The 24,882-nt window shown below is 39.3% G+C and overlaps 1 protein-coding gene across 5 annotated transcripts; it reads right to left on the bottom strand.

Moving 5' to 3' along the window:
- Nucleotides 1–390: 390 nt before the first annotated feature.
- Nucleotides 391–24,605, bottom strand: LOC6619735 (moesin/ezrin/radixin homolog 1). Of its 5 annotated transcripts, none has more exons than XM_032724495.1 (7): nucleotides 24,476–24,605; nucleotides 7,061–7,169; nucleotides 3,488–3,667; nucleotides 2,085–2,851; nucleotides 1,503–1,899; nucleotides 1,193–1,405; nucleotides 391–1,125 (listed from the first exon to the last, which is right to left on the bottom strand). In XM_032724495.1, the coding sequence occupies exons 2-7, from the start codon at nucleotides 7,073–7,075 to the stop codon at nucleotides 961–963; spliced, it is 1,737 nt and encodes a 578-aa protein (XP_032580386.1). In that variant the 5' UTR covers nucleotides 7,076–7,169; nucleotides 24,476–24,605; the 3' UTR covers nucleotides 391–960. The 5 variants fall into 5 exon arrangements, with proteins under 5 accessions (XP_032580386.1, XP_032580385.1, XP_032580388.1 ...); XM_032724494.1 differs by lacking the exon at nucleotides 24,476–24,605 and adding an exon at nucleotides 18,135–18,380; XM_032724497.1 differs by lacking the exon at nucleotides 24,476–24,605 and adding an exon at nucleotides 18,135–18,380 and having other exon boundaries at nucleotides 1,512–1,899.
- Between the last annotated feature and the right edge of the window lie 277 nt (nucleotides 24,606–24,882).

Raw genomic sequence — 24,882 nt, 5'->3', positions numbered from 1 at the left:
TCTATGTATATTACATATGTATAATAAAAACGTGGCATTTTGTTGTTTTACATTTTTATTGTTTAATTTAAAAACTTTTTGTTTGGTTTTTTCACAATAGTTTTTGTTGTTTGTTTTCTCATTTTTTAAGAATCTTTTTCTTTCAAAACAAAAATAGATTAAAGAAAAATATTTTATATAATATATTTTTTCTCTTTTTGTTTGTTGCTCTCTCTCAAGTTAATTTAAGAAACAATTAATCAAGTTCTTATTTAATTATACAAATTTAAAAAAAAATAGTAATTATATAATAATAAAAATAATAATTATAACGGGGGAAAATGCAAATAGTTGTTTGTTTTGTTGTAGTAGCTGTTCTTGTTGTTGTTGTTGTTTTTGTTTAATTGTTGCTTTTCAATATCTATTACTATTCGTTCCGTTTTCTCTATGAATCCATTGGGAAAAGGAGAAATGTATATTTTCTATTGCTTCTGCTTGGATTTAGACATATTTTCCGATAGCTTGATCCTTTCATTTGCTGATTGTCCATATAGATGTGGTCCTTCTTCCCCACCGTTTCTCATGTTATTCATATGGATGAGTGTGTTTTGTGTCTGACTGAATTGTTTTCCATTGATTTATATTTTTATTTCTTTTTCTTGCTTCTTGATTCTTCTATACAAAAGCTGCGAGACAAAACGGCGGTCAAACAAAGTGTAGATTTCATTTCAATTCACTTAGGAGGCAGGAAGTTCTTATGGGTGGAAAAGGGTCGTCGCTGGGGGGATAGTAGCAATAGGCTGTGCCAGCGACCGGAATTATATTTGTTGCTTCTTCATCATCATCATCATCATCTTCGTTATCATCATCATTATTATGCTGTAGTTATATCTTTTTCTTTTTCTTTCTGGAGACACCGCTCCCTCTCCATCTCTCTCGCACTATCGATCTCTGATCCGGCCCGTCCGAAAGGCAATAGCTTTACATGTTCTCGAACTGATCGACGCGACGCTTTGTGTTGCCCTTGCGGATCTCGCGGAGCGTCTTGTACTTGTCACGTCCCTGGCGAACGTTCTCGCGATGGATCTTATCGTTTGCCGTCTCTTTCGTCTCGTCACGAGACTGCGCCAGATCTTGTTTCAGAGCCTAGAATATATATCAAATTAATATTGTTAGTAAGGAAGATCCTCAAGGAACTCGATTCCGAACCCACCTTGAGCTGATCGTGCAAGCGCTCGTTGCGCTCGGCCAGCGTGCGTCTGTCCTCGATGGGGTCCTTGATATGCTCGTCGGTGTCCAGGTCGCGCGACACATCGCCACCGGCGTCGCCGTTCGTCAGCTCCTCCTCGTTCTCGTTCTCATCCTCGGCCACGTGGTGGTGCTGCGGCGTTGTCGACGCGGCCAGCAGAGCGGCAGCGGCTTCGGCCTACAAAAACGACAATGTTCAGTATAAAGTTGGACACAGAATGGTATCAAGACTATATTCGTTGGTTTTCGGTGCCAACAAATAGTAAAAAGTATACCGCAATGACCTGCTTGCGTCGGGCGTCTTCCACTTCGTCCTGCAGACGCTTTGTCTCCTCGTCCTTGGCGTTGACCTCGTCCTGGATGCGCTGCACCTCCATCTGCTTGGCCATGATCTCCTCCTCGAGCTTCAGCTTCTCGACGGCCTCCATGTTCTTGGCCTCCTCGAGACGCTGCAGCATCGCCTGCAGCTCCTTCTGGCGCAGCTCCAGCTCATCCTTGGCGGCCTGCAGCTGCTTCAGCTGCTCCTCCAGACGGCGGATCATGTCCTGCGCCTCAAGCAGGTCGCGCTGCGAACGCTCCATGTCCTCCTGCATCTGCTTTAGCCGATCCTCGTACTCCTGCTGCTTCTTTTCAGCACGTTCGCGTGCGGCCAGCGCCAGCTGCAGCTTCTCACTGCAAAAAACGGAAGAACACCGAATATAAGAAGGGGAATGCTTGCAGATTACAGCCCTGCATGAATCAGAGTCATGGAAATGATATGTTTGAATCAATATGTTTCGGGTCATTGAAACGTTGTATCATGAAATTTCCAGACTTTTGATTCATTCAGACAGACAAGACTAGAAATCCGTACTAACCGTTCCTGCTGTTTGGCATTCTTCTCCTCGCGCGCCTGCGCCTTCATCTGCTGCACATCGATGGTGTCCGGCTTGCGGCGACGCATGTACAGCTCGTGGTTGCCCATGCAGAGGGCCAGGATGCGCTTGTTGATGCGGACACGTGGCGCAAAGAACATAAAGTCCGGGGCCTTCTTGTCGATCGGCTTGATGATGAACTTCTTCTCCGAGAACGAAATGTTGCGGATCTCGGACCACGGGAAACCAATCTTCGGCGTCAACCTGTCGTCCTGCTCGTAAATGTTCAGGCCCAGTGCGTCCACGCCCAGCCAAAGATCCGTGCCCTTCTTGTTGCGGATCTCAAAGTAGTTGACGCCGTACATCTCCAGATCCTGGGCGATCTTCAGATACTCCATCATGGCATCCTCGCGCAGCATGCTGCGGTGCTCCTGCCACCAGGTCATGATCGACTGCTCCCACTCGTCCTTGGACATCTTGTGCTGGTCGATGACGCGCTGCGGCAGCAGGCGATCGTTGGCCAGGAAGCCGGCTGTGTGGGTGGTCTTATTGTGGTCACCATGACGCGCCTGGACGGCGTACGAGGCGAGCAGCACGGATGTCTCTGGCGGACAGTAGATCTCGTCGGTCAGTATGGCATTCTTCACCTGCAGGTAGAACAGACGCAGGGTAATGTCCTGGATCAGCTCCTCGGCCACATCCTCGGGATAGAATTTGGCACGGAACCTAAACTGCAAGGGGTTCTCCTTCTTCACGTCCTGGTTCATCACCTAAGAAAAGGATAAACATTTATCTATTAGATGCGAATACACGGTAGAGTTTACGAACTGCAAATGGTTTTGTATACGAAATTAAACGTTTGGTTTTCCCGATTCAATAATTAAATAATAAACATAATTTCATAGAAAGTGCATGCGTCTGTGTGTTACCCATGTCGAAAACGGCATTGATCCAGTCTGTTTGTTGTGGTGCAGCATTAAATCATATACAGAGATTGCATTTATTAGTTAATCAATTAGTTAAATTAACTTAAGCTAGGGATTCGGAGGCGAGGCGATAAATACATATTACAATTGGCATTTTACAGGATATTTTCGGTTTATGATCTAGCTGGGACTTTTTGGTTCGCTGGTTTGGCATATATACTATATATGTTCTCGATCTCTGCCCACCATATCATCGGCGTCGTCATCCTCTTCGATCGTCTCTGAATGATTTTCTCCATTGCTGTCGGCTGTCTTTTTGTCCACATACTTCTTTACACGCTTTAAATATTTTATGGTCTTTATGGCCGGCGATTCGGGCTATATTATATTACATTTATAAATATTATGTACATGCAATCTTAATAAATATTCTAAATATATTCTTAATATATTTAATAATAAATATAATTTTATTATTACCTTTTTGTACAGCTTGATCCATGTGGAGTCGCCCTTGGAGTCGGTGTACTGGAGTCCAAAGAACCAAACCTCCCGCAGGCCGATCGTCTTCACCACCTGGTCAAACAATTGTTTGCCCGTCGTCGTCGACTGGATGGCGAACTCCAGTTCCGCGTCCATTGTCGTGACGCGCACATTTAGCTGAAATTAGCGGAGATAGAACAATGCTTACTACGTTTTCGAGGAATTTCAATTAAATTCTTTCAATTTAATTATCTAAAAGAACAAAGCTTTGCCTTTAGAATGTAAAGAATGCCGATTGAAACGAATGAATCATTTTAACAGAATGTGTAACTTCTTTGTTTCTTTTGCTGCATTTTTAAGTTAAAAGTGCCATCCATGACATGGAAAGCTAACTAAATCGTGGAATGGAATACATTCCAGCTGGGCCAAAAGGAAAAAAAAAATAGATAAATTGACACCTATCGAGGAACGTGGCGTGCAGAGGGGAATCCCCACGATTTGTTTAGGGGTCGATGGATTAACGGGATTGGAACGGACCGACATGTGAGCAGGGCACGTGCCAAGAGCTCCCGTTTCGCTTTAGAGGATTGGATTCGATTGCCACGTCTTGCATAAGTCGGGCTTTCGACTTAAACGCACACACACACACACGTTTCAAATGGGTGAAAAATGCTCGAAAAATGGGGGGAAAATTCAGAGAAAGAGGGAAAATGAAAGCGGGCCGCAGTGAAAAATCACGCTTGGAAAACAGCAAAGCAAAAATCAATCAGGCATGACAATAGCAACAAGCTGGAAATGACCAGCAGCTCTAGATAGTGGAAACAAGTGGGGGAAACACACACAGGTGTGAGGTGTGTGAGGTGTGTGTGTTGTGTGTGTGTGTATGGGAATACAGACCGGATGGCCAGTCATTGGTAATCGGCGGTTATACAAGAGAGAGAGAGGTAGAGAGCTGCGGCGCTATCTATCCCACTGCTCGTGTCACTTGACCAACTTCCCATGTGAAATGGCGGAAAAGCGAGGGAAATTCCACCCACATTGCCACCCAACGGCGGACATACAACCAATGCACATGTCAACTGTACTAACTGCAGCTTGCCATTGCGCAATCGCCCAATTTGGGTCAAAGTAACTACGATCATAGATCAGAGTTCGGGGTTAATATGCATCCTAACTATTCAGATCGCTATTTTGCCACGTGGCCAACAAATGAAAGCCTTACTTAAAAAAACCAATCGTTTAAAATATTCCTTTACTATATTAAAATATATGAAAAGCAGTTGCTTAGAAGTTAAATCAGTTCCTATACCTTTAAACTATTTAATTTCCTAATCATTATCTTTTAAAATTGATTGAACCAGCTGCATTTTAAAGGGCCTTTGGAAATCCGCTTGTTTTTTTTTTTGTTACCATTTTCAGTGCATGGGAAAAACAATGTGTAGACCCAAAATTCCAAATTTTTGACTTCCCCTGACGCAAATTTCATCATTGTGTTTGGCTTTTCAGTCCGAGGGCTCATTGTTTTGTTTTCGCTTTCTGCTGCTGAATGCAAATCAAACGTGACACAATGTTAGGAAATTGAAAACGTTTTTCATTTCAATCCAATTAACGTTTTTGGGTTAATGCAACCACCGTGGTTTCTGTTTTTTTTTTTTTTTCCCTGGCCGCCGAGAATGAAAAACACCAACGGAAGTTGAGAGCATAATAACCAGTTTTTCAAAAAAAAATTTGTTTTTGACTTGAAACCACAAAAGTGCAGCACATTACAAAAAAAAAAAATGAAAAGGGGGGAAGCGCTTTTCCAGCTCGGGAGGAAAAGCGTGGATAATAGTGAGTAGTGTGCTCCGTACCGTTTTCCGTTTGACGCTAACTCCGCCGTAACGCGGCAAACGGACGCGGCTGTCGGAGACGACGACCATTTTGGGCACCGAAAACGGGTTGCGCAGTAGCTTTTGAATTATTACGCCTTTTCAATGCAAATCTCCGGCTGAGAAATATATATTCTTGAGGAGCACACTCCAGCGGGAAAACCAAGCGAGCAACGCGACACGACGTTTAATAAAAGCGGAAAAGCGACGATTCGATTCTGTTGTCCAGCGGCAACTGAGGAAAATGGAAAAGTCACGGCACGTTTTTAAGTCGCCAAATGGGAAGAAAGGCAAGCGCAAAAGGAAAATAAATGGTAGAAGAGGAAAAACAAAAACAACAACACTGGGAAAGCGACGGCGGCAGAACGCAAAAGAAAAGCCAAGGGAACACAACAAAAGTTAACTTAATTTCTGCCCAAGAAAATGGGAAAATTTTTTGTACGACTCATTCGTTGTCAAGTTAATATAAATTGCATGTTAATTATGCATCTAAAATTGGACAGCCGCGACCATAAAAAAAACTGACCAGAGGTCAAATAGGTCTCCAGAACAAGAGGAGTATGTGAATGCAATGAGGGTCAAGCAAATAGTGCAATATGGTAAAATATATTTTAAAATATATACATAAGTCAATGCCCAACCAATTCTCTAAATGAATTATTGTTTGAATTAGTTGATTTGTTGGCTAATGCTTAGTTTGGTCACTATTTATTTGGCCAGCGCTGTGTAGAAACGCCGCCCCAAGGCAGGCAAACAAATCAGCGTCAATCATACGACGCGTTGGCTGTCAATTCTGTTTTATTGGTGCCGCTTCGGGCCTCAAATAGCAATTAACCCCCTCCCTCGCCACTCAGATATCAAGCTATTCAAACACACCAATAAACATCTAGGTATGGATGAGAAAAACTATAGCGAAAAAAGGGAAAGTTATGGAGAAACCATTCAAGCACGATGTGCAGCGACGACTGCACTGGCCAGAGAAATTTCCCTAAAAGGGAAACGTCTTCTTAAAGTTTAAACAAAAATCACCTTTCAATCATGCAAATTGTATTATTAAATCACTCAAACACGTGATTGTGTTGATGAACCTATAACACAATACATCCATCAAACATTTAAGTTGCCGTAAAAATGTCATTAGACCATTTGTGGTTGATAAGAACTTTTGACGTTTGCCAAAAAGAAAACACAACATGTCAAAAAGAAATTGGCAAATGTCGGGGTATGAAATAACGGTCTAACTCATATGTCATATCAATGACGTCGACTTCTAATCCACTTTTCTTCCACGTCCGTGTATCTGATGATAGTGATGAAATTTATTTGGCAAATGTCCAAAAATCAAATACAACAGTTGCGCCAATATGACGTCTTCGCCATTGGCCATCCCCCAGGAAAAAAAATACGATTATTAAAAGATGCGATCCCAACTCCGCAATTGACGACAATTGTAGTTCAAGTGCTCTCTTGATAAGAACACAATTTCCGATAGCTGATAGCTGACAACCTTTTCGTTGTGATTTAATAACTAATCTTTAATAATTTACTAGGCTAGTGCACAACATTCATTTTATCAGATTCGTTTGTGGTTTCTTTCTTTCAGTGATATATGGTTACCATTATAATGGAATATTTCGGCCATATTATAATGCTGTCTAATCAGTACTAATTATTTATTATTTATATATTATAGCTAACTTACCGCTTTTGGAGACATTTTGTAGCTTCGTGTCTTGTCGTACTTATCGAAACGAAATGTTTTCTTTCCAGGATATTATGGTCTTCACACTTTATTGTTTTTGTGCTGCAATCTGCAAAATATAAGAAATAAAAAATATTAAAATAAATTCACATTCCACTTATTTAGCTGCAATTTAGCACTATATGTTGATTATCTAGCGTGCGTTGTGTTTTAGTTGCAAATCGAAAGATCACGTTGTGAATGCAAAATTTCTTGCACAATTGCCACTCTTTGTATAATTTGCAAACACATAGATATAATAATAGAAACCAACTAACATATATCGCAGCGCGACCATGTGCTTATATCTGGTATAGATTTATAAGTATTTATGATTTCACCTGGCAGTTTGACAACAAACTGCAACCGACGCTGAGCACCATAAACATTGAGATTCAGATACAGATACACATGGTGTCCATATTTATACGTCGCTGGTTACTTAATTGATATAGTGTATCTCAGCTGGATAACTTCCTAATGGCCAAACGGAAATGGTCGTGTTTATAGATGGACAAAGTCTGATTCACCAGAATAAACACACAACCAGTCAATAAATTATATGGTATATGATTCATTTGGAATAGTGTGCTATAATGCAGTTTAAAGCAGTAACTGTGCACAAATTGAGTCTCTTCCATAGATAGAAAATAACTAAGAATTACATATGCTGGGCAAACGATCTTTGACTTTGGAAATAGGCATGTATACATTTGATAATTAACTTTTTTCCACTGCGTGGAACCAAACACTTAAGGTTCAAGTCTAAAAGTTTGCTCTTCACAAATTTGTCAGCCATAACTTGGCTTTAAAGCAAAGTGTTTGCTTCCCCATTTGGTGTGCACTTGATATTTACATTAACGAATGGCGAAAAGCTAGCTATTTTGAGAGCATGGAAGGCTGCCGGCCGCCCCAAGTATGAATATCCAATTAAATTTGACACAATTGACATTTGAACTGACCCCCTCAAGGGGAAGGTGACGAGGTCAGGGGGCAGCGAGTTTGGCGGTTCACGTGACAAGCGATGACGTCAATGGAATCGAAATAGTTTTGACTCGGCTTTGCTTTTTCCACGTATCTTCTGTTCTCTGACGTTGGATATTTCTCAGGAAATGCAAATAAATAATCATTAGCTGCAAAAGATATTTGTTCTTTTAGATACTCTATATACGTTGGCTACATCAGTTTGGCTATACAATTTGGTAGGCAAAGTACTAATAAAACTATTCAACACTGGTTTAGAAAGTATCGTATCGATAAATATCGATAATTTCGATCAATTTAAGCTGGACTCTTTCGAATTTTTCTGACTTGTCGCATCTGAACACGTCTATTAGCTAACCAAATGGCCATTAGCTATCTCCTAGGGTATCGTTTGCTGGATCCCTTGGGATGGCGACCCCTCGCTCCTCCGCTCTGGTTTTTGGTTAAAAATATTATTCAAGTTGAATGTGGTTCGGTTTGCACAAATTATGACATCATGCCACATTTATTATCGCCACTGCGTGAACTTGAAGAGGGCTCCTCGAAAAACGGAATGAGCTCATGCTTCTGTGTGCTCGGTGTTTGTGGTGAATGGGTCGGTGGTCGGTTGGTTTCTTTTTTATTCGAGTTTTTGGCTCTGTTGACTCTGCTAATCAACGCCCTCGATTTCCTTTCGCCTGATATCTGAATCGAGCGCAATCGCGTCGCCAACTGAATCAGAATCGGTAATTAAGTGCATCCTGCCTCTTTTTCTCTGCCTTCTTTCTTTTTGCACATTTCAGCTTTTTCTGCCTTTATGAATGAATAGAACGCACAGCGTCACTTCCTCTGATTGCGATTTAATTTTATTTAATTTAGATTTTTTTCCCAACGCTCTTGCTCTCGCAAAGCTACATAATACGAACTACACACTACTTTGATCGTTTGCCGCTGTGGCGGAAATGATTTGGCAAATTTATCTGTAATTTATACAGAAAAACGTTTACAACTTTAATTCAAAAGCCGGTGTAACAGCCACACATACTGACGCACACAAAACATTCAAACGCCTAAATTACTCTTTTTTTTTTAGCTGGTTTTCTTGTGAAAAAACGTGTTTTTATTATTATATTTCAACAGGCTAGTTGCATATTTAGGAATTTATTTATTATTTAAAGACTATGTAATTGGATTGCTACCAAAATCGTATCACAATTGTTATAAATAGACTTGCAGTCATTATTCTTGTACTCTTCCCACAATCATTAACTCAGTTTAAAAACAAACATTTTCGTTTATATAACTTAAGTTTCCCTTTTCGGAGACGAGCTGTTGAGAATCCCCCTTGAATAGAGAGCATTGTTTTGTTTATGTTTAATATCCATTAACTACATTAATGAGTTCAACAAAAAACCAAACCAAAATGTTGAAAAATCGAGTCAAAGTAGAGACGGCAAAAATCACGTTTATTGTTTGATCACCGGAACCACACGGAATAAAAAAAAAAATATAATACACAAGCAAACACACACCACACACTTAATGAGAGGGAAAAACTGTTATTGCGTATGCGCAACGCATTTTAATCCATCAAATAAAATGAAGTCAAAAGGGGGAAAAAAGCGCACTCCTCCCGCAACTTGTCGCTTTTCCTTTTCTTCACGTTTCTCAAAATAAAAAAAAATATATATAAAAAAAACCCTCATAATAATGAGCTTTAAATAATATGATGTCTGCAATTATTTGTCTTTTTCTCTCGGTTTTTTCCCCTCTCCTCTTTTCATGGCGAGTTGATTTTCCCTCCCCAATCATTAAATGCGCAACCGAAGGCAATCAAGCGATCAGCCAAAGCAAACTGACCAAGTAAACTATATAGGATATATACGCAGCACTGTTTTATGAATGGATTTCGAAATGGGCGGCAAAACAAAGCGAGTAAACACAAATCGAGAAGCAGCAGGCAATCTTAATTACATTAGAATTTAGTTTTAGGTCTACTCATTAATTTAAGCCCTCACAGCTGTTCATTAAATGCTAAAACAGCTCCAGCAAACAAATACAGCAGGGAACAAAGCAATTCATCAACTTGGCGGCAGTTTCTCTTGAAAATGAATTAAAAGAACAACATTGTAAGGTCTGAAATAACAGATACCTCGCAAATTAAACCCCAAGTTTGGGGTATACTAACATTCTTGGCTCGCAATATTTCATTAGGCATTTGGCAAGATTAAAGTATTCTCACTTCGTAATGCGTTCAGTGCTCTTATCAAAGTTTGTTAACCGATATATACCATAAAATCCCTCATTAAATTTCTGATACGTAATCACAGCTTATGGTGGGACTAGTGCTCTAAAACTAGTATACCCTTGTACAAAGCTGGAACCCATCAACTTGACGTCAATTTGGCCTCCAGAAACGAAAAGTAAAAAATGTGAAAAATTCAACTACAACAAAAATGAGACAGAAGGCATAATAACAAATGTGACGATTTAATGAAGCAAATTAGGCTTAAATGTTCTAGATAGCAAAGAGCAAACTAAATCGCGCACGTAAAGAAAATATATGACAGCGGGCAAAAGGAACAACAATAACAAAAGCCCACATGGAAGTCCCCAAAGGCGGGAATTACAGGGTATAGGGGCGGAAAATGAGACACCTCATGAAGGGGGAAATGAAAACATCAGCGATGCCACAATTAACACAGCACGCAAATACATTAGCCACACACGTTTCCCCCCGACTGTTTCGTCCACTGTCCGTGCCCAAGAGGCCCACTGTCCATGGCTTTCTGTCATGTCTGTTTTTTTTAGTTTCCCATTTTTTTTTTTTTTTTTTTTTTTTTTTTTTTTTTTTTTTTTGAAACTGCCAACTCACAAGAACAATTAGTTCTTTTGTTTGGGGGATTTATTTGCTTTGCTACTTTATTGGGGATTATTAATGAACGAATGACTACGGTGTTTGCAAAAGAGTTTACCAGCACTGGAATTGGTGAGTGAACGCCAACGTTTTCAATAAAATACTGTCGGTTATTCAAACTTAATCTCGGTTTCAGTTTTAATGTTAACTACTCTCCGAGATCAAGGTAATGCATGACTATCGTCCATTGGATGATGAGCTGTTTCCACTCCATGAGGCCAAGCACCGTTATGCAACCAGCCAACCACCCAATGCCCACCCACTATTTGATGGTTACATTGCCGTTAATTGTTTTTGTCAATTGTAAACGTATCGCATGCAAAACACACGCAAACAGATACATGGCCGGCCATTTGTTGGATTGTCGGTTTATCTAGCTGACAAATTTGGCCCCCGATTTTCGGGGAAGGCAACTGAATGCGACAAATCAATCAATGGAAAGTTTTTGCGCGAAGTAATATGCCAATGATAATTCATATCAAATTGTGCTTGTGTGGTGTGTGTATGGGCAATTTTCATTGTTATTCGAATCGATAATCTTAATTGGGTCAAATTACATAAGGGACATGGGAGCTTATCAGCACTGGCCGACGAACGATACCAATTATAATGGAGCCGGACATTGAGCACGTTCGAATTCGAATATGTCATTGTTCAAACACTTTTGAATTTGTACCATCATAAAATATTATTTGGATTTATTTTAATAATAGTAAGTAAGTACATAAGATATTGCGCCAGTATCGAACAAAGTAATTCCCGTCACACGTACACCAATCAAAATGCATTCCTAAACCTCTGATTTTATTTATCTGCTTTAGTGCATAATGTACAAAGTTCGTGAGTTGTGTTGGATCAAAGAAATTGGTTAATGACTTTCGGCTTCTGCCAAGCCAAGGCAATCAAATTAAAGTGCACACGATTTGAGCTCTTTGTCGTGTGTGTTTTACAACACGTAGAATAAACTGGTAAAAATGGAAATAAAATCAAGTTAATGTTGTCAAAGCCACTTCCGCTTGAGGTAACAACAGCGACTCATAGCGACCCAACAACGTTTACAATGAAATCATGTGCATATCTTATCTAACTTCACAAACACACTCACACTCTTATACGCAGGGCAATTGGCCTAAAAATATTTTATTTGCCTCACCGAACAGAAAAAACGGCTAGACAAGAGCGGTGCGGAAAAATTGAGGGGGAAAACAATTAGGAATTGGCAAATAGAGACCCAAAACGGAACCAACTCCTGATAAAAGTGGGGGATATCATGTCATTAGCCCACACAAACAAAAAAAAAACAGAAAAATAGCAACAAAATAAACACTATGAAAAATGGGCAAATAAAAAATTGAATGGAGCCTCAGACATACACAATTGGGTCGCATGTTGACAAGACATCATCAGCAATAATCAACCTCATCAAATCGAAATTGATAAATAACAGGTTGTTTGGCACATGGCACAATAAAAAGGATTTCCAAACACCGATTATTATTTACGGTTTTTTTTTCAGGGACAGCTATCAAGAAATTTCCTTTAGAACTGAATTGTCCAACTCAAAAGATTCTAGAAATGACATAAACATAAAACGTTTACCAACACTCACTCTTTGAGATGAATACAAGACTGAAGTATTGACACAAACAAATTATCAAAACAAAAGCTATTATGCCAAATATAAACACAAAATTGGTTTTAAAAATAAACAAATTAGCCAACAAGTGGTAAAAGTGTCAATTAGCCGCAACAAATTTTAAAGTACCACAATTATCGGGTTACAAAACCTGTAACAGTGAGCACTTGACATTCCACAAGTTACAAATGGATTATTATTCATCGCTAAATTCCCAAACTACCAGTCACAAAATAAACAAATAACTAACCAGTTACCAGGCAACAAAACACTCAGAGATTCTTCAACAGGGGGTACAGGTAGGTACTTGAGCTTGTACCCGAAAATCAGGTACAGTCACCGCACGAGTATGCTAACACGTTATTCATCCGCCCCGTTGCCTGTGTTTTATTTTTATTAGGCCAAAGCTGCGCCCACTTGTTGCTCTGTGCCATTTACGACTATTTGCCATGGCTAATGCCTTCGTTTGCAGTTCGGCAATTATTATTTGAAAGACAATATGCTCGACAATTGTCAAATGGTTGGGATGGATAAAGGGGTTTCATTTTCGGTTTCTTTTTCGCCATATATACACATAGATAGTGCGTGGAGTGTTATGAAACGCTGACAATTTGCATGCACTGTGCGACGAGGCATGGTGGTTTATGATGCAACCAAGCCAGCGAATAGATAGAGAGGGGCGACAGGTGGATGGCTCCATCTGCCATTAGTTATTTTTATGTCCGTCGTCCGCATATTATTTGCAACTTATTTATGACTGACAACGAGACTGTCGCTGGATCGGCTCGGCTCGACTTGGCTTGGCTTGTTAGCTAATTTCATTTCATTTCAGTTTATTCCAGTTGATTTCGGCTCCGCAGCTCGAGACTCAAACACTCGTGCAAATATTGCAAACAATAGCTATAGCGATAGCGATGATATGGAGGTACAGATAGATGGAGACAGCCACTAAAGGCTGAGGAGTAAATAATACGCGTGACATTGGGTTTTGAGGTTATGCATACGTTAATGTGCAGCAGCCCCAACTTAAATTGTTGTCTTGACTTTATTAGTTTGCCGACAATGAGATAACAAAAAAAAGAAAAAAGTGTACAGTAAACGGAAAAATTAAATACGAAACTAATAAATTCATAGAAATTTCTAATCTCTGAGTCAAGCGATATATTTAACCTGGTTTAGTGAGTCAGTTGCAAAAAATGCTTTGAAAGCCGACTTTCCGAAAAGTTGATTGCCATTTATTTTGGTTAACAAATGACTCACATTCCATCATTATGCAAATTAGGTGACTTAATTCATAGTCAAGTGTTATTTAACAAATACTTAATATTTGTTTACATTTTTATTTTAAATGTTTTGAAGTATTTTAACAAAACTATTGTCGTACTAAATGTATACCTTTTGTAGAGTATATAAATTCTAGAATTCTGATGGTGATAAATTGATGACAAAGCTGCCAGAAATACATCAAAGTGCCCAATTCCCCATTGACCAATATTTTTCCAGAGTGATTTATATGCAGTCCGCAAAGCACGAAGGAGAAAAAAACCCAGAAAAAACACACAGGCCATTAACAAATAAGCGTTAATGAAAATGTGCACACAGGCAAACAGTCGCACTCAGCATCACACACACACAGCTGCCATTAAAACAACATTAAAAAGTTAAACAAACAGCCATGGCAACTAAATTTTTCTACTTTTTGTTTTCCAAGTCGCCGCTTGAGATGAATACATTTCGATAAAAAAAAAACTGAGAGAAGTGCGACAGCGACGTAAGATAGCTCAATGACAAGGTAAACACACACACACACACTCACACAAACAAGGCTCAGGTGACAATGCAGGTGTGTGCAGCAGTGTTGTAAAGAGCTTAGGCGCGGAAGTGTTGATTAATTGCAGCACATCCGTTGTTAGATAATCATCCGATAATAGAAAATAATACGTTTATGTGCACATTTAAAAATGCATATATAGAAGCCATTAGATTTTTCAAACTATTAAACAATTTTTCTAATCTAATAGTATCTTTTTTAATTAATCTACGTTGAAAATATAAAATGCATGTGGCATTCGCCACATTTACAAAAATCGAATTGAACACCAGTGTTCGTAAATAGAGTTCAAAATAATCAATGTTTCAGCTTAATTTCTTCATTCCCAATTATTTTCAGTGCCAAAATGTGTGCATAAGTGCCACATGAGACGCAATTATCTTTGCTTCTCACTTATATTTGCATTTGATTTTTACCCGCAACACTTTGTTTCACCTTTAGGTTTTCCCTCAATTGGTTGCGTTTCTTGGTAAAATCTTGACACCGCCCGACACCTAAGTCACAGATATTTCAATTGGCGTTAAATTTGATTCGACGCAGTCCCACAACCGCATTTTTGCCTTGGCAAATTGAAATCGAGTGTGGTAGAAGCAAAAACAAATCAGAGAGCAAAGCAAACAATCAATTGCACAATTAGTCATTTCTTCAATTAATAATTCACTATTTTTAACTGTGCGCCAAGTCTCAATGATAAAGCCGCCAATGATGGCGATTATGAGGTTCACTCTGTCTGTATTGATATTGACTTTGACGATGACGGCGAGTGAGCTCAGGTTTAAACAATTTCAAAAAAGGCAGCACATAAAGCTATTATCGCAGGTAACTCAAACACACACAGCATGGGAAAAAACTCTTTTAATCATATTTTAAATTTAACTTATCATAAACTTGCAAATTGGTGTTGGAAAAGTCAATAATATCGTAAAATATTCCTGATAATTAATATAAAAATGGCATACTACCAAAAATACCAACTACAATTGTTTGCAGTGTACACCATGAGAAATTTATCGTATTTTTAATAGCAACCAATTTTACATCTTGAACTTTGACGCAACACGAAAGCTTCGCTGTCGCAGTCGACGTCGTTTAACTTGAAGCTCGAGTGCAATATGTCTGGCGATCTTTCAGGTATACCCCCTATAAGGCCCGCCCCCTGCCACGCCTCCTCACCTTCGTCGTACGTGGAAACGTGCCCATAAATGCCCAGCAACCAGACAAAACCCTCGCACACAGGGGCACATGTAATTAAAGTATTCGAAGTTCAGCAAAAAAAGACGTAATAATAAAAAACACAAACGGGAAAAAAAAACAAAAGACGACGAGGTATGAAAAGCAGAAGAAGAAGCAGATGCTGCCTAAGCTTGTCTTTCAGTTTTTTGAATATGTGTGCATTTTGTGAACAGCAAAGAGAACAACTCGAAAACACGGCAGTAAGGGGTTAAGAAGCAGCGACTACCCTGCACGCGAAAATCCGCATCTTTAAGATAGAATTGTATCTTGGAGATATTTTTTGGATAAACGAGGCTGCAATAGCAATTTAAATGTTTCTAAATTCAGTTTCTCTGTTAGTTTTATCTAGATATCAGAAATATTTCAATTAATATAGCTTTATGCTTGAGACAACCCATTAATACCCTAATCAACCTGTTCTTTATTTTTCACCCCAACTTTTTGACATTTTCAGCATGAATTTCGTACTAATGAGAACTACAAACGCGAATGTTTTTGTTTTTTGATTTTACATTTTTCGGGCTTATAATGCAAATGAGTTGAAGTTATTGAAAATCAATGAAGAGTCATCAAATTGTTTTTAGAACTCTCTTCTCCACAGTTAGCTGACCTTCACTGAGCTGAAAAAGCACAGTGAATTCTACCATTCAGTTGGCTATTTAAATTTAACTTGGGTGCGGCCAGTAGAAAAACAAACCAAAATTAACAACTTTTGGAGGCTGAGCGACAACAAAAGAAAGCTGCGGAATTTTAGCAATGCGGCCAAGTATGGATGGCCAATGATCTCGCCCTCCGCCTCCTCCTTCACCCCTCCCTCCTCCCCACCAAGTGAAAAAGCCAGCTAGACAGCAAACAAACCGCTTTTCCTCCAGCTCAAATCTACCATTATCACTCAACAGGTGGCCTTTGGATTTCAGGTGGATTTGCTAAACGAGTTTTGACTTTGCAGTCAACTAACTATTCACAATGCAATTAGTTACTAAAAAAAAAATACATGCTTCGCTAAGAAATGCAGCGATTTGTAGTTTGAGTTAGGCATAATTTTATTAGATATACAAACTATGGGTACGAAGAAGTCCACACATTTTCATCTAATTCAAAATGACCTTAAATACGACGTTTTTAAGTATTGGACAACGACTGTATTTCAACTTTTGAGCACGCGGTCAGCGGTCGGGTGTAGATAAAAGTAACCTGATAAAACATTTTATTTATACACACACACACACAAACACACACAGAGTGGCAAAAGCAAACTCCGAAAATATAAAAAATGGCTTAATAAAATGCTGAAAATGTACGTTAATGTGCACTAGTCTATCATTTGAGAAATTAAAAAGCGAATTTAAATGCATTGAGACACGCGCGCAAGTTACCAGCGATCATCGCATGTCAGGAGCATCACCTCCCCCCCTTTCAACCACCACACCTCCCATGAAAATAGACCCATCATGGGATTGAGATGGTATTAATGCAATAATCATAGCTCTTGTGGTGTTATTTGAATACTATTGCATATGTTTATAAACTGTTAGCTAAACTACTGAATACTACAATATTGGGATATCAAGTTTGAAAAATCTGCTTCCTGGTACCTGGCTGAATGATTCGAAAACGATTTCGAAAACATCATAATCGATTCGTGTAATGGCCAATTATGTTGGCATCCCCACAATCGATTTCTCGGTAAAACCTTATGCAAGAGGAAGTTGTTCCCCCCGATCGACTTCCATTTTACCACTAATTTGGCATCGATTGCATTTCACGACAATCCACATATAGAGGCGGTTGGATCTCTTTCCTGTCGACTTTTCCGACTTTCCGCCATCGCAAATAGCAGTTAGTTTCGGTTTTGGTCTTGGTTTTGGTCATTTACACTGTCCACCAGTCTTTCAACTTGCTTATGAGCGGGGTGCCAAAAGGGGAGGCGGATGGGGAGATGGGAATGGGGTGTTAACCCGCTGCCATGTGTGTGTGGCACTACAGTGATGCCCATCTCTTGGCGGACTCTACTTACATTGCTACTTATGCGTAAATTGCCTCAAAACAAAAAGGATGTAGCCGGCTTTTATAAGAAACCCCAAGTGTTACCGGCTCAAAATGACAATATTTAATTCGATATTCTTGGCTGCATAAATGTTCTTAAATTCATCACACTGGCATCGCCTTTGTCTAGTTATAACTGTACTTGCTGACGCTTTAGCTGCTGGTCAGAGATTTTGCTGCTTCTCTGCGCTTTTGTTGCTGCCTTTTAGAAAGTATGTCAATTTAGAAAAGCCGTTGACTGTCCACCTCTGGTCACTCACACTGGCACACACACACACCGACACTCATACAGGCGCGCGAAAGACACAGCTTCACACACACACACACACGCACACCTGTGTGCAGGTGCGCTTAACTTTAGTTTTTGGACTTAAAAAAAAGCTTGTGTTTTAATGTTGAGAATACCAACCGCAGTTTGTTTTCGCTTCTTCTTGCTTCACGATTCTTCTTCTTCCTCGCGTTGGATCAACACTAAAGAACACACGAAAAAAAACGTCAAAAATTGCGGGAGCGACAAAGGTGAGAGAGTGTGTGTATCACAACGACAACAATAACAACAGCATTAGCAACAGCGGCACAACGCACACAACGGTAATCAGTGACTGCTCAGAGAGAGAAAGTAACGTCTGTTTGAAACGAGCGCGCCGTCGCGACTGTCTCAGTTTTTTCGCAGCCGAACTTGACTGCCGCGTCGCTGCCGGCAGCGGCGTTGCGGACTCTCTCTTCTCTCTGCTCTCTTACTCTCTCGCCACCTCTGCCTGCGTAAGCAAGTTGAGCAAAATTTTATAATGGCTCAGCAGCAGCAAAGCGTAGAGCTTTGTTCGACTGCGGGATACCCTGTAAAATGTGAAATGTGCTCCCATACACTGGCAGAAATTACTATCAAATAGATTTATTTTTAAATAAGAAATACAAATGTATTTTCAAATTTATATAATTATTATTATATAAAAAAGATTGCGATAAAATTAAAAAAACATACATACTCCACAGTAGGAGCAATTTGATAACTAAAGAACATTTTAATTGGAAAGTCAAATACAGACAACTCTACTATTCTGTGTTTGTTCACAATAATTACTTAGAAATAGGTCTGCAGACTTAAGGATGGTGATATTTAAGGTATACAAAACATAATTCCAATAAAGCCACTCTGAGAACATTATCAACTCTCGTAATCAATTCAGGTCACTTGGGCTACAGGTTATTGAAAGAACCCCATAATGGTTGCATTGTGTTGCGGATCATTGTTGTAATCTGCGACACTGACCGCCTGGGTAACGTCGCTTTCATGATATAGTAAGTCGATCCCACGCAATAGAAATGGAAATAGAACTGTAAGCAGTGCTAAGAAGTTGGCAAACATCGAGTCAGAGCCAGCGGATCGCGTTCCCGAGTACCAAGTGTAACCGATATCAGACGTCAAGACCTTGGTTCCAACATTCCGGCGATCGCAAGCCTACATGCCAACCAACATATGTACTTACAAACCTACAGAGAAGTGCGATATGAGCATATCGCCAATAACACACTCCAGGGCTTAGCCGAGTACAGTGAACCCTCAAGTGGGCGGATATAAGAACTTTTTTCTTTATTTACAGAATAATCGATAATGCTATCGATAGGGTCTCTCTGAAACTCACTATCGAAGTTTTTAAAAAAAAAATAGTTTAAAATGATAAATTCTTAAACGGTATTTATGACTTGATTACTCAGACCAATAGTATGCGCCAACAGCCTTCATTAAAATGCTATCCATTCTATCATCTTCATTTTTGGGATATCAGCAATGCTCTCAGAACCAAAATTAGACATTACGTAGTTCCTGAAACACGGAACATGCTTGACAAAAAAGGAAAATAGTTTATCAACTTGAGAATTGATAAAACGAAGCACCAAATACGGCAAAACTGTACAAACATAAGTTTGTGTTATCACTCAAGTTGGCGCGTAAGCAAAATAAAAAAGGCAAAATTTAACCAGCGTTCACAACGACTTAAAAGGAAAATGTTCAGCGAAATGAAATGCTATTTATAATCAATCTTATCCCTAAGATCGTTTTACTGAACGAAATTAGTAAGCCTCACAAAAACAATAAAAGCGATTACAAAAGGGGTTGAATTACTCCTTATCTTTATTTGGCTAATCCCATCCGTAAACTGCTCAGAATGTTAATGAATCACTCCTAAAATCTTTAACTGATCAACAATGAGAAACGGCTATGAACTTTCCAGAATTCTTTCTCAGACTTTTCTCAGTGTTAACAAAAGCGACAACTCCTTGATGGTCTTTTTATTTATATTTTTATTTTTCGAGGCCTCTTTCACTTTCAAAAGCACTTAAACAACACACAAAAAAGCAGCAGAGACGCGAAGAAGAAAAGTAAAAGCCCACGCAGTGTTGTGCAAGTGAAAAAGAGAAAGATAAGATATGAAAATGCTTAAATGGAGTGCGAGAGGTCCGGAGGTCGCCGGCAGAAAATAAAACTATCCAGAACGCCAAAGTGGGAGCTTTCAACTAACAGATACTCTTCTCAATGGTACTTAACTTTGCTAGCGTTTAACTTTAACGTTGAAAGAACATTCTGAATGAACCCGAGTTTTTGGTGAGTGGTATAAATTTTAAAATAAACAAATTGAAGCGGATGACCGCAGAAGTTGCCATCCCAAAAATGAGTGGTCTAGCTGTTGCAGATCCCGAGATTTCCCAACAATTTCTGAAACTACCATCTTTGAATGACCCAGTGAATATCCGGTCCTCCCATATTTATCTTATTCTTCAGACGTTTCTCGCAGCATTCTCTTCTGACTCATTGCATTTATTAATTTTTCTCGCGCCGCTGCCTTTGGATAATTGGGTGAAGGGCGGGTTTAAATTACTCACTTGGAAAACTATGATTTATTAGAAGGCATCATGGTTTCTAGAGAAAAGTCTACTCTCTTTTGACTCTCTCTTTCGGTCACTTCATCTCTCCCTACCCAACTCCTTGCTCTCTTCTCTCGAAGCGATTGCTGCGAAAAGTGCACGTATCAAGCGTCCGAATTCAAATGAGTAAGGCCAAAAGAAGGAGTCAAAACGAAATGCAAACGGAGAGAAATAAAAGCGAGCGAGAGAATGCAAGATGATCGGTAAACAAACAACAAAAATTTGAATTTTATGTGCGGTCAAAAAAAACAAAAACGAGTCACGCGGCTTAACAACCAGTATTGCCAATTCACGTTATATGTTTCGACCACTAAAAAGGTGATTAGAAAAACATTTGAAATTTTCATAAAAAATGTTTATTTTAAATTTTTAAATAAGCAAAGGAAAAGTGTTAAAAAGGGGTCGCCATTCAAGATCGCGAAGCGTAACAAGTGTCAATTTGATAGGGTGGCAACACTGGAGAATTTGAAAGCAACGTTTTCCCCATTACGTAATGATCTTTCTCCCTCTCTCTTTCGTTCGCTCTCTCTATCTCTTTTGCTCTCTACGCGCTTAACTAGTCAAGCATAGCAAACACACGAACAACAACTCGTTTTGGTTAATTAACATAAAAAACGGTACAAAAACAACAAAGCGCCGCGCACTTGTTACACCCAAAAAAAAAAAAAACCAAAAAAAAACGGGGGAGGAAAATAAATAAATGAACGAAAAATGAAAAGCCGACGCCTGAGCAAACAGAAGAGAACATTTCCAGAGAGCGGGAGATTTGGTGAAAGAGATGGGCAGCGAGTGGACGGAAAGAGAGGGGAGATCCTTTCCGTTTATCGCAAAATTTCAAGTTCGCAGACAGCTAAAGAAAAAAGAACTGCAAGCGAATTGCAAAAATAAGCAAATGTTTTAAGAGACAGTAAGTAACCGAGAAATGGAATTTTCGATATTATTCAACACTGCCGTCTCGCGCGCATTTCGCCTTTTGTGTTCGTTGCAAATTTTGTGTATTCAATGTCAAAATCCATGGCGCGAAACACGGCCAACAGCCATTCCCAATCCCCAAAAACAAAAACATACAAAAAAAAGCCCCAGCCAGACAATTGTGGGTGCCATTTAGGGATGGAAAAGTCAGTCAACTATGTCACGTGGATCTCGAATTGCAAATTCGTGTAATGTAATTAATCAGCTTTTGCTGAATCGGATTTAAAACGAATCGGTTCTGTAACACGTACAACGTATCGGTTATGAATCGGTTCTACAACGCATCGGTTATGAATCGGTTCTACACCGATTGAGCACTTAAGTGACTTACTCATACCCGTTATTAGACTTTAAACTAGAACATTCTAAAAAATCCAGTCAATCATTAAAAGTAAATCATTAGGCAATAAAACGAATCTGTTATGCTCCCAACTGCATGATTCACTCAGTGATTCAGTTGCTGATCTCCAAGATCCTCACGCTACCATCTTTAGATCCAAAAGTTTGGGTGCTTTTTACCTGCCTGGGCGAATCGAGAAAGGAGGTTGGCAAAGGAGGAGAAGCTACTAACCAAAATGGCAACACAGGCGGGCTGAAACCGGTTTTACTTTCGTGTTCAACGATTTTTCTCTTATTTCATTTTGTGAGCGCATCAAAAAATATGCAAACGTAGAAAAAAAAAAACAGACACACACATTTCCAGTCAACTACAAATGTGCTAATTGAGCTCATGGAGAAAGAGTTGACCATTTTCCAAACTATAAATCAAATAATGAATGGCCGCGCAGCAGCAAATCCAAGTGCCAGAAAGAGAGGAGTGTAAACAAAAAATAAGGCGGACAGCATCCGCTGCCAATGGCTGTGTGTGGGTGCGAGCGAGACAGTCGTTAGCCTAGTTACGCCAGTGGGTTTAATGGGTATCAGGGGTGTATTGCCTATCCATTGGTTAATCATTTATTCGAACTGATTCTAAGCATTATATACTCTTTATCATATGAACCAACTTTTTAAATTGCAATTGGATTTTTGATGGTTAAGCAACTGCCAATTGTAGGGTATTCGTTAGTCGCATTAGCTTGAGCATGCAAATTTCTATGCCTGCTTGTTGGACTCGATCGATTCCCAGCAACTTGTTTCGGCGCATTGAACAGCATTCATTTGAGAAATGAAGAAGCTGACAACTTTGTCGCTTTCTCAGTGCCAAACAAAACCGTTACAAATTGCCCGGAGAATGTGAGAAGAGAGAGACGGGCAGGCAAAGATATATGATCAATATACGGCTAGTTATTAAGAGATCACACTTTTCATTTCCATTTTTACATATTTTCATCAATGATTTGAAAACGAATATTTTTTTCGTAGCTTTTTATGTATTTTCAATGTGCAGCTGATCTTGAATCTGCCATCTTGCTCATGGTACAGACCGGCTGAGTCAGTTTATGTGACAAACCACAAAAGAAAGCAGACATCGGAATCGAAGAGGCATGAAAACAGCCTTAAAGTGTCCCGGTTCAATAATAATAAATAATCAAGCACGTTATAGATATAAGGAGGGGGGTAGTGGCAGAGCGGGAAATTCTAACAGCTCTTCGAACCCGTATTAAAAACGGGCCATCAAACTGCTTCGATAGCGATGAGCTGTGGATCCCAGTTAGTCATGATCCATGGGTCCACAAAACGTGACTACACGCACATCAGTTATATATATAGTCCTATGATTACTTGAGCCAATAAAAATACTTTTAAATGATATAACACATAAAAATATTTATTTCTGTTATCATAAATGCTATTTAACAATTACAAATACATCTGGAATAAACTGTTTTTTTGTTTTTGCAAAATATACCAGCTATTTTCTAGCTACTTTAGCAGCCATCTCCGATCGCCAGTTAATCTGGTTGGAAGAAAAAGCGCCTAACGCAGTTCCAACTGGAAGCGCGATATTCTAACTGGAAAATGCGACTTCATGCTAATGGGATAAGTGTGCGAAAGGGATGGAGCGAAGGGGAGTAGACAAGGGCGAGACAAAGGTGAAAAACTTTGGGAAAAACGGTGGTTGGAGTGGCGGCTGCAATTTTCACACGCTTTAAACACACACACACACCTAATCGCACACGCATTTTGACTTTGAGCAGCTGCCTGAAAAATTAAAAATTCACTCCCAAAATTCTAGCGCTTTCTCGCTCTAACGCCGTATTACTATTTAACCGACTTTCAGAGGCTTTTAGTGTGTGTGCGAGAGGGAGGCAAGCTAAATGAATTTACTACTCATTTGTAACTTTGTTGTATTGGCATTTAATTTGAAAAGCGGCTATTTATTTTAGCTGTTTTTTAATGCCGGTTAATGACTCACACTCCAATCATTCTTCCCCTCTCTTTCGCACACACACTGCCACATACCGGTATTTCAGCGTTTGCTTTACACTCTTTCTTCGCTTGTTTCACAATTCTAACATATTATTTAGAGTACAAATTATGAAAAGAAGACAGTTAAAGTATGCAAAACTCACACACACACATGCAGAGCACTTTTTGTTTTTGCTTGCCGGCAAAAGGAAAACTTATGTTTTTATTATTTTTCTGCCTTTTTCGTGGGTTTTCCTTTAAGTTTTATTTTTGCACACACACGTAAAAAAATTGAGTTCTCGTCGTTAAGCAAATCGCAACACGAATAAAAAAAAAGCGGACAATAAAAACCGTTTTTTTTTCCAACGCTCAACTTTTGCCGGTGTGTGGAAGTATGCGTGTGTGTGTGAAAGAGAGCCGCGTGCCAGTGTGAGTGTGTGTGCGCTTGTTGCGCTTTTATCTTGTGTCTTGGAATTTCGTAGTTTTATTTCGGTTTCCACTTACATTTCGTTTCTTATCCAATTGCCGCGTGTTTTTCGGGTGCTTTCTTTGTTTTCCTGTTGCTTCGCAAACGAAAGGAAAAATCAAATAAACGCAAAAAACAGAGCCAAAACGAAAAACAAAAGGAGATGGAACCTTAATCGATACTATCGCGTGGAAGGTTGCCGCTTCGCAAATGGTCGATCTGGTAGCGCCGTGTAATCTTCAAGCCAAGCGTTGCCACGGTTTGCACAATTTTAAAAGTCTAATTATTTTTAAATATTTATTATTGAATTTGAAAAACCTTTTATTCCTTTCTATATTTATATCAATATATAAAAAAAAAATTATTTAACAATAATAATTCTAGAAAATAAAAAGGTTCATTTTAAAGTTCTTTTTTGCTAGCAAAGTAACGAAAAAATACAAAT

The sequence above is a fragment of the Drosophila sechellia genome, chromosome X (genome assembly GCF_004382195.2).
Source record: "Drosophila sechellia strain sech25 chromosome X, ASM438219v1, whole genome shotgun sequence".
NCBI lineage: Eukaryota > Metazoa > Arthropoda > Insecta > Diptera > Drosophilidae > Drosophila > Drosophila sechellia.
Note: the sequence above shows the minus strand (reverse complement) of the source record. Positions and strands in the feature narration are given on the sequence as shown.

Bases quoted from the DNA above. Each gene is read 5' to 3' on its own strand.
- LOC6619735 (XM_032724492.1), bottom strand. From the start codon at position 5,409: ATGGTCGTCGTCTCCGACAGCCGCGTCCGTTTGCCGCGTTACGGCGGA. The intron at 1,900-2,084 runs GTTAGTACGGAT...CGTTTTTTGCAG, and splicing joins AATGCCAAACAGCAGGAACG to TGAGAAGCTGCAGCTGGCGC. The intron at 1,126-1,192 runs GTGGGTTCGGAA...TATATATTCTAG, and splicing joins GCTTGCACGATCAGCTCAAG to GCTCTGAAACAAGATCTGGC.